Source organism: Miscanthus floridulus, chromosome 7 (assembly GCF_019320115.1).
Source record: "Miscanthus floridulus cultivar M001 chromosome 7, ASM1932011v1, whole genome shotgun sequence".
Lineage (NCBI taxonomy): Eukaryota > Viridiplantae > Streptophyta > Magnoliopsida > Poales > Poaceae > Miscanthus > Miscanthus floridulus.
In genome coordinates this window covers 71243912-71253283 of record NC_089586.1, presented here as the reverse complement: position 1 = coordinate 71253283, position 9372 = coordinate 71243912, and the positions used below count along the sequence as shown (strand labels likewise).

Below are 9372 nucleotides of genomic sequence, written 5' to 3'. Positions count from 1 at the left end.
ACATAGATGATACTTCTGCATATAGATAGACTTCGTTCAGTTCCAGACATCAGACCAGAACCCATAATACAAGTGACATAGAGAATAGCAAATACAGATCTCACTCTTCCTTTATGCTTACAACTGTGGTGATTTGCTTACGGAATGAACATGTACATGCCTTTGATGTCCAACGGTTCATGCACAGGACCACAAGCGCACCAGTGGGTTTCCCTTTTTTTTTTTGCCTGTGATGTGCTCATATTGAAGGTACTGCACTCATCCATTTGTACCTGTAACCTTTGCTGCTATGGTATTTTGTTGTCTGATTTCTTCATGAGTTTCAATGTTCTAGGGAAAACATCATTTCAGGGATCCACATTATGCAAATGGTATGCAAATCTAGCCTCCTTGAAACTGTTGCTGTGCAGAGCAGGTACATATCGATTTCATTGATTCTTTCCCATATCGACAGTCGTCAGTGTGCTTTCGCACTTAGTTATTTGTATCCCATAATAGACAGTCGTCATTGTCTCCATAAATAAAGTACTTAAATACAGAACATGAAAAACAATGTAGAGTGTACATGTGAAGATCAGAGACCTTGTGCCCAGCTAATCTTAGTGGTATATTGCTTGAATTCGCTGCAATAAGATAGTCAGGCCGCAAACATGTGTTTATCTAATACGCTTCTTCAAGATCAGCATCTCCTTTCGTTCTCTTTCACTGATTGGAAGACGTGTTTGCATCTTGATAGTATATAAAATTAGCATTAGATTTTTCAGATGCATTAGTCATGGGTTTGTTGGTTTCTGATTGATCATGCCTAACTCCATGGTTGTCTAAAAATTAAATGTTCATCACCCAGGCCGTTTACCTCAGCATCTAGCACAGACGACCAACGTCGATGTACTCCAAACACCGCACCAGAAGCAAACTCTTCCCCACTCTCTTAGGTACTCCAATTTCTTCTCTTTGTTTTCTAATTTTGCTCTACCTCCCTGATTTCCCCCAAGATTGAACTGGTTTCTTATTCTAGGATTGCTGGATTTAGAGCGGTCTCTCAGCTTGGCCACTCCGTCCACTTGCCATGCTCAAGTCCATGAACATAGATCCCTGCTTCCCCCCTACCACGTCTATAGCCAACCTCTTACAGATACTCCTAAATCCTTTTCTTAGGATCTTATTTCTTTCTTCTTTGCAAGGTCTTAGTTTGGTTGTTTCAGGCGTGCACAACAAAAGTTTGGTTGTTTTTTGGAGGATGTGCCCAAAAAAAAACAGTGGTGAACAGAGGTGGAAATGAATGTCTTTCTAATTTTCAGTTTTGCATCTTCAGTTAACCTGTTATAACACATTTCCTTCTTTGCCATCTCTATTGTTTCAATCAACAACCACTTATTTTCCCTTTTGCAGTTCCCTCTAGCCAGGGCAAACTATACTACATCGATGCATGGTTGATGTCTCTTTGACAAGATAGTAACTTTGTTAGTCTCTTTAGACTAAGCGGACTATATATGACCGGAGGAAATTCCTCAGTTTTTGCAAAAGCTTCAGATGGCATGCAGGGTAAGCTGCCATGCTGTAACTAACTGTGACGGGATCAAGCGATCTCAAACACACTCTTTATAGCCTATATATGCACAAACTGTTTCTTTGTGTTGTAATTTTTTGTGGGAAGATCGTCGTGTACCGAGTACACGATTGTTATTATAACTAATGTAACGTTTTTACTTACTTTCGTCTCATTTGTTGGGCACATACAAGAATGATAAACCTTTTTCCGCAGACTGGCTGTTGTGTTGCCCTTAGAAAAAATAATTCTTATACTAACTAAAAGATGCTAACGTTTTCTTATGCGACACGTGTTTTGGTTGGCCTTTTCCTTCATTACGGATTTACAACATCCGCTTCCGTATAACTTGCCGTCTCTTTTGGTCCATCAATATGATGTTGAGTATAAACAAGTCGACGTGGATTCAATACGGGCGCGGCGAAGCGCGCCGATCGTCCTAGTATTACTAGATGCGCTATTTTTCTCGGCCATTTGGTGCACCTCCGGATCCTGCACCAAGCATGCCCTAAGTTTGCATTGGGAGGCTAATTGGTGGCTACTCCCTCCATCTATAAATGAATGAATAGAATTTCAGCATCGCAGTTATATAGGAAAGAGAAAACATAGAGGAACAGTGTCGGATCTTAGCGATGCTCCTTGCTTAGCTTAAGAGCCTGTTGATTGACAAACAAGGTGCTAAATAGAGTATAGCGGGTTCGTAGCGGTGAGCTATGGCAACCCTTGGCTTGTTCGGGTAACGGAACCAAACATGCACACCTCGACAGTTGGACACCATGGAGCATTGAACAAGACCTGAAGCAAGTGCATAGAGTTAAGCCAAAGCCTTGCTACTCAGTTTGACCAATGGATCCAAACAATGGTGTAATTCATAGTTTAGACCTGATTTTTTTTGTATCCTTCTTTGTTTTAAACTATCCTATGTGTAGGGGCTTTGGCCTCTTCAGTTTTCTCAAAAAAAAAAGAAGACCTGAAGCAAGTGCTATAATCACGAATCCACATTGAACGTTCAGTTGTCGAAAAGAAGCCAAGTTCAGAAATCAGAACCAGCAAAGTGGGCCCCTGGTTATGGGCCGAATAGGTTGGACCTGTGCTAATCTCGGCTAAACTTTTCTCTTACAACTAAAAAGAGTAAAGAGTGGATAAATTTTGGTGCGACAATCAAACGTCGCTACGTCGTCCTGCCTCCGTGCGATCCCACGCGCCCCTCGCTCCGCTCCCTTGCGACTTGCGAGCGGCCTCCGCAAACCGATGCCCGCGCTGCGCCCCTCCCCATGCGAGATCTCGCCTGCAATCAGGCTTCCTCTCCCCCGGCCCTCACCCTCGCCGTTGCGCGCTCGCCCATGCTGCCCCGATGCCGCCTCCTCTTCCGCGCCGCCGCGCCTGCGCGCTCGCCTGCGCGCTCGCCTGCGCCGCCGCCTTCTTGTGCCGTGGCTAAGAGAGGAGCTCGTCGACCCACTCCCGTTGCGTGCGCAGATGCGACGGCTGGCCCTGCCAACGGGTACGCGCGCGGATACAGGACGGAGCGACGATGACTGCGCTTTGAGCACTGGCAAGCCAGAGGCAGAAGCGCCGGGTAGAGGATGCCCTCATCCTTATCTTCCTCGCCAAGTGTGGGGCTGCCCCAAGTCTACCTCACCGTCATCCTCGAGTACCTCGTAGTTGTCGTCGCTGTTGTGACACAGAAGTTCGTGTCCCCTCCTTCTTGATCTCCATCTTCCTTTTTGTCCTTCCGCCTTCTTAATCTCAATCCGATGTCCTACGTCGATCTGGTTGTTGCGCTGTTCTCGATCTGGTTGGACAACAAATCGGTTTGCTTAGGTCTCGGCTAACATCTTTACTCGTTCCTCACCGATGTACAAACCTTGCCGGGATGACGAATGCACGCACCGGAGAGCGATGGTGAACGACGCTAAGCCATCCAGTCAAAATGAGCCCAATGCCCCTAACGCCTGGTGCTTCCCCACCTGCGGCATCCGCCAGTCATCCATGATGCTGTTGATCCAGTGTCTTCCCTTGACACTCCTCAGGTCAAAGAAACCCCAGCTTCAACCATGATGTCATACAAATTCTAGGTGTAGTTATTTTCTTTGTAATATTCTATTCCTTCATCATGGAGCGTAGTTCTCTGAACTACAAAACAGTGTTTTTTGTTTCTTTTAGAAAAAAACAGTGTTTTGTGAAACATGCGAAATTCAGATCTTATAGTATTCAAGAGGTGGTCTAAATGCTTTTGGTGGCATAAAAAATGTTTATCTGGGCACTGGCCTTCTGAATTAGTGTAGTTCTATTCCATTCAAGTTTGGACGTCAGTTGTCCATAGCCAGTAATTTTTCCGGTTCCCCTATCATACTCATTGGTTTTGTTCACTATTACATTTCAATTTTATTTTGACCAGATAATCTAATAGGCAAATGCTGCTCCGATGGTAAAACAAAAACATATTATGGTCTGACTACTATACTGAATTTCCTACTTTATGCTTTTTTGGGATAAAATAAAATGGAAATACCCTCATTCTGACAAACTAATCCTAAATCACTTGTTGAGTGCAGTGAAAGTCTGAACTGTTTGATGGAATGCATGTATTGGATTGCACGGGGATGTATTTAAAAAAAGCTGAGGTGTTTCTTGCATTCAGTTTGCTTTTTAGTTGCAAGAACTCAATTATTCATGCCAATACATGCCTCTAAACCACTACTACATGTCAGGTACTGCAATATAAATCTTTATGCCAAAATCATGGAACTCTATAAGAGCATGTTAGTGATCTACAACTCTACATATACATATCTGTACTATTCGTGCGATCGAATTCACTAGATAAAGCTTGGTAATTTTCTTCAATACAAATACAAAAATGTTAAAATTTACCTCTGTTAGCTAATCAGGCGTGACTAGAAAAAATAAATGTAACCTCCAAAAATCTCCATTCAACTCTTATTATATGCTTTATGCATATCTAATTTCACTGCACAGAGACCGGATTTTCATTTTTTTTCTATTATTAATAGCATGCACACACTCATAAGCCAAAAGAATGTTATCACTTATCAGTGATCAATCGTCCTGGCACAAAGGCACATTGTTGTTCGCTGATGATGTCTGATAAAATAATCTTCAGTCTATTTGCGAGTAATTTTTCTATCACCTTATAGACTTGTATTACATAGACTAACAGGGTACATAGATAGTATGCTCTTTGGTTATTTAGTTTTAATATTGCTTGCTAACCTATATCAGCAAGACCAAAACTAGATTGATATACTGTCAGATTATTTAGTATTTAACCCCTGAGTAATCAGTTATTTGTGAGAACCAAAAGTCAAATCAAAAATTTTTCCCCGTAAGTCTTTCCTACAGCTTCGTTTTTTCATCCTGTTGATGCCTTCACGTCAAATGAAATATAGAATATAAATTGCTTCCATTTATCAAGCTCTTTGATAACACATGTTTAAGCTAATCTTGGTAGTATGTTGATTCTTTGGTCATCGATGCTGTTGTGTGTACCGGATTATGTATTTGTGGGATCTAGCATTAGATGGATTGATCCAAGAGAATGTAATCCTAAATGACAGTTTTTTCTATCAATTGAAGATCCAAATAGAAAGGTATCTAAAGGCATGGTTACACTGATTCGTTTTGAGATAGACAATGTGATCGAGGAAAAAAGGTATATTTCCCTCTTCTACTAGACATCTTGTGGTGGTTTAAAATTTTGCTTCTTATCCAATTTTAGTATCCCTTGTGGAAAAGTGTTATACACTACATATTGACCTTTCCGTGAGCGGCTAAAATAATGTTTTATATCGATAGGAATAAATCTCTGACATTCTTTTTCTTTCGTGCGTCAATAAATCTACCAATAAGTTCTGCCACATCTCCGTACTATCTTATACACAGGTTCGAGTATATATATATATTATCACATGGGTAATACTGGCTGTCTTCAAAAATCTCTCACAAAACCTTAAAACAATGTATGTTATACTCACCGTATAAATGTCACTTTACCGCAACCAATGAGTATTTATGCCTTCAAAAGTATTCTGTTTTCAACTAATGTGATCTACCATAGAATATACGAAGCAAAGAGATCTAGTAGTATTCAAGAAAGCGTGGATTTTTCTTGTATTCAAAAGAAACTCGTACTTTTCCACATATTAGTATCAATGTTTTAAAAGAAAAGGCATGCCAAATCATAACGGGGAGCTTATTTGCAGCAAAGTATTAGTGCCTACTGTCCACTAATTTCATTTTTTTCAAAGAAGAAAAATAAAAGGAATCCTTCAAATGGTAAATGCTATGACAATATTGCCATGTTTGCCATAAGTAAAATTGATGATTAGCGGAAACATCTATCAAGAAGTTGAAAAAAAGGAAATACCACAGGATTTGGTCGACGTAGCTAGTGCAATCTCAAGAAGAATTCCAGGTCATGCTACTCACTCTTTCTTGCCCTTGTCAACGTCTTCCTCCCCCTTGTCGAGCGCCTTGCTCTTCTCCCCATCCCCTTCCTCCTTCTTGCACCTCCCATGAGGCGAGTCCTCCCCAGCACCAAAGCTTCCTCCTCCTCCGGCAGCACTGCCCGCCGCCTCACTGGACGAGGAGGACATGGACGATGTCGTGTTGGGCGTGACCGGCGCCCTGCTGCCCCTGTTGGGTGATAGTTAATAGTGTAAATAAAACAACCACAATATGTATCTTTAACACATTATGGCATGCCATACTCCATTTCATACTAATACTCTAACAATTAAATTCAACATTTTTGGAGTTTAGACGGCCCTAAATCTTTGCAAATGATTGGAAATTAGTTTCTGGTGGACATCAATTTGGTAGAAACAAATTTGTACTTTGAGCTAGTATTTATATAGTAGTCACTGACCAACTCTTGCTAATTCAAATTTCCATTGTCATTTCATATTAATTTCCCATGATATATATGCTTGCCTTATTAACAATAAGTTACTGTGGAAGCTTAGCATTAGCAGGGTGAGACGGACAATATATTTAATCAAGAGAGAGAAAGAATCATATAACTGACCCAATGAACTATTATGAGTTAATCGTCCATCATCTCTACTCCAATTATCTACCTTGAGTCCTTGACTAAGTAAACTTGCATGATCAAAGCTTCACAAAACCCAGATGCAGTTGCCATCACAAGAAAAAAGAAATCACAATCGCCTCACCTGGCCCCCGCTATAGAACACGGAGAGCATTTGATGATCGATAGCCAGCATTCACCAATCCCCACTTGCTGTTCATTTGGACACCCACCTCTCACAATGCATTCCTGTCAATGGTAGTCTCTACTGCATTGCAACTCCGATCCACCTGTCAGGCTCCGGCGGTATCAAAGAGTAAAACAGGAAGGTATCTCATTTCTAAGGTTGAACAAAAATGTTTTATCTAACTTGATTCTGTAATTGATTATTAATTCAGTTGGACTTTGGATCAAACCTATCCTGCTGGAGATCAACCTTGATGTACCTAGGTGTCCTCTGCTTTTTTGCTGTCAAAAAGCAAGCATGAAAACAGAGAGAAAAGGGCTAACCAATATGTACAAGCTTCTCACAGCCAAAGAAGCTGACAAGAGAACATGCCATTTTTTAAAGATAAACATGGGGAAACGACCGGTGTTTGCTACCATGAAGGCAAGTCTGCTTCACCACATCAGTTCATAGTTCCAAATTCTCGATCCTTTTATAGTTTTTTACCTGATCAGGTGGTTGTCTTCATGCAACCTTAGTCTTTGGTTTTAACTTTTTGAACTGAGAATACAGGAAAACTCCAGCAAGAGCAACACCGGTTCCTGCAGGCGAGGAAAAAAATTACAACTCAGACAGAGATAAATTAGATGGCCAGTAATTGGAACTTGGATGAAGGATAGCTTCAGTTCTGTACCTCACAGTATGGTTACAGAACGTATTTTAAGTAATAAAAGATTAAATTAGAGAACCTCACATGAGAATCCAGTGCAGTATCAATGTAGTGCTAACTACGGAATGCAATAGCCAGTAAGCACACCTCCAAAGTAACTGGGCTCCAAACTAATCCAGCTTGGCACTTAAGTTTACGCTACTCCCTAACTATTATGTATAACAACAGGAAAAATAATAAACAAATGATAGAATGGAAGAATATGAATCCTTAACAAAAATATCATTACTTCATAAAGTGTGCATTAAAAATCATTTTGCCACAACTGCTTGCTGCACCTACTGATCCTTTCCGCCTAGCAACATGATCCATACGCTTGGTGTCCTTAAACCAGTCAATCACTATGAGCTCCATAAGGCACTTCCCTGATGGTACCTGCAGTGTCAAATGACAAAATACTAAACACTTTATTGCTTAAAAAAAAAAGGGAAACCAAATTGTTACTTGAACACATGGACCTTTCATGTGGAAAGTTTAGGTACTGCCCAACAGTTATGACTTTTCTCATTTGTAAAACGTCTTTCGAGATGCCCATATCCTTCGACCTATGATGTACTCCCTGTTGCTGCAGAAGAACGGGAACTGCACGCGAGAATCACCCATCAATTATAAGCAACCTGCCATGGTTTTAACTCAACAATCACCACGAGAGATATGATGCAAAACACTCACCTTCCTGACCCACCGGACAACCAATGGTTCCAGTCTTGCTGCACTCCTTCAGTGTCTCGTGCTGAAGAAGCATGTCGTCCCAGCTCGTCCTCGGGCGCCACAGGAGCCACCACAGTTCTGCAGACATCAACGCAGTAAATCCTTTATAGTCAATTCAGGGTAGAATCACAAGAAGTCGCGCATCTAATGAATGGATGGACGCCATAATAGCAATCTAAATCCGAGGAATCTGGTTTTACAGGCCTCCGGCTGGTTCCAACCTTGAATAAATCCCATAATCAAACATGTGGAATCATCTCTCAGCTCTCGCCCACCAGCACAACAACAACCACTCACCCTCCTCGAATTAGAATTAATTTGAGCGGTGACAAGTACATGAACCTAGGAAAAATATATGCCGTAAAAAATCATATCAGTTCATAGCTTCTTTTCTCCCATTTTGTAGAGATATGAGGGGATTGAATTTACCTTGCAGCGCATCATCATAAACTTAATAACCAAAATATATTGCAAGTGTTCTTCTCCAGCAACATGACAAGCACTTGCCCTCTCCTAAACTTTATAGGTCTTTTCTCTCTGCTAGTAGCGGAAAACTATGAAGAAACAAATGGATATTAAGCTCGATAAGCATAGGATTAAGTCACATGATATTACAAACTGATAAGGGAACCAACATGGCAACCTTTCAGGGCCATTAAATCGAACACCTTAAAAGCAATCAAGCAGGGTTAGCATCTTAAAAGCATCAAGCAGGATTACCCCAGCAACGTGCAGCCAACACGGAGCGTCCAGTGGCCAATGAGGGGCCAGGATTGCAATTGCAAAGGAACGGATCATTACCTGCTTCTGCTTCCGAACTCCTCGGACGGGGTTGAGCGCGGCGAGCTCCCGCCGCACCTCGTCGGACGCCGCGTTGTCCTCGGCGGACAGCCGCTCGGCGACTGCCACCCCACCGTCTCGGGTATGCGCAGCAAAAAAAAAAAAAAAAAAAAAATCTTATACAATAAACCATATATAATTTGGTAAAATCATATTCTTATTCGGTAAAACCATATTCTAAAACCATATAAATTGTTCAAATGAAATACAAAATACTTTAAAATATAGCATATAAGAGACTTACAATATTACTTGTTGATCCGTCGCTTTCTCAATGACATGAATGCCTCAATTATATCATCTTCATCAACTTGAAAGAAAATATC

The 9372-nt window shown here is 41.2% G+C and overlaps 1 protein-coding gene and 1 long non-coding RNA gene across 7 annotated transcripts; one reads left to right on the top strand and one right to left on the bottom strand.

The window, feature by feature from the left end:
• The first annotated feature begins 291 nt into the window (after nucleotides 1-291).
• On the top strand, nucleotides 292-1516 carry LOC136463403 (uncharacterized). Its single transcript, XR_010761004.1, has 3 exons — nucleotides 292-415; nucleotides 848-935; nucleotides 1019-1516. It is a non-coding gene; the product is annotated as an uncharacterized lncRNA (long non-coding RNA).
• Nucleotides 1517-2241: 725 nt separating this feature from the next.
• Nucleotides 2242-9122, bottom strand: LOC136463401 (uncharacterized). 6 transcript variants are annotated; one of them, XM_066462400.1, is made up of 11 exons: nucleotides 8927-9116; nucleotides 8636-8760; nucleotides 8428-8548; nucleotides 8168-8284; nucleotides 7954-8077; nucleotides 7725-7870; nucleotides 7273-7367; nucleotides 7016-7067; nucleotides 6745-6889; nucleotides 5937-6205; nucleotides 2242-2344 (listed from the first exon to the last, which is right to left on the bottom strand). In XM_066462400.1, exons 2-6 carry the CDS (start codon nucleotides 8651-8653, stop codon nucleotides 7837-7839), a joined length of 414 nt encoding a protein of 137 aa, XP_066318497.1. In that variant the 5' UTR covers nucleotides 8654-8760; nucleotides 8927-9116; the 3' UTR covers nucleotides 2242-2344; nucleotides 5937-6205; nucleotides 6745-6889; nucleotides 7016-7067; nucleotides 7273-7367; nucleotides 7725-7836. The 6 variants fall into 6 exon arrangements, 5 of the variants coding, with proteins under 5 accessions (XP_066318497.1, XP_066318500.1, XP_066318501.1 ...); XM_066462403.1 differs by lacking the exon at nucleotides 2242-2344 and having other exon boundaries at nucleotides 5465-6205; nucleotides 9008-9122; XM_066462404.1 differs by lacking the exon at nucleotides 2242-2344 and having other exon boundaries at nucleotides 5465-6205; nucleotides 7774-7870.
• Nucleotides 9123-9372: the final 250 nt, after the last annotated feature.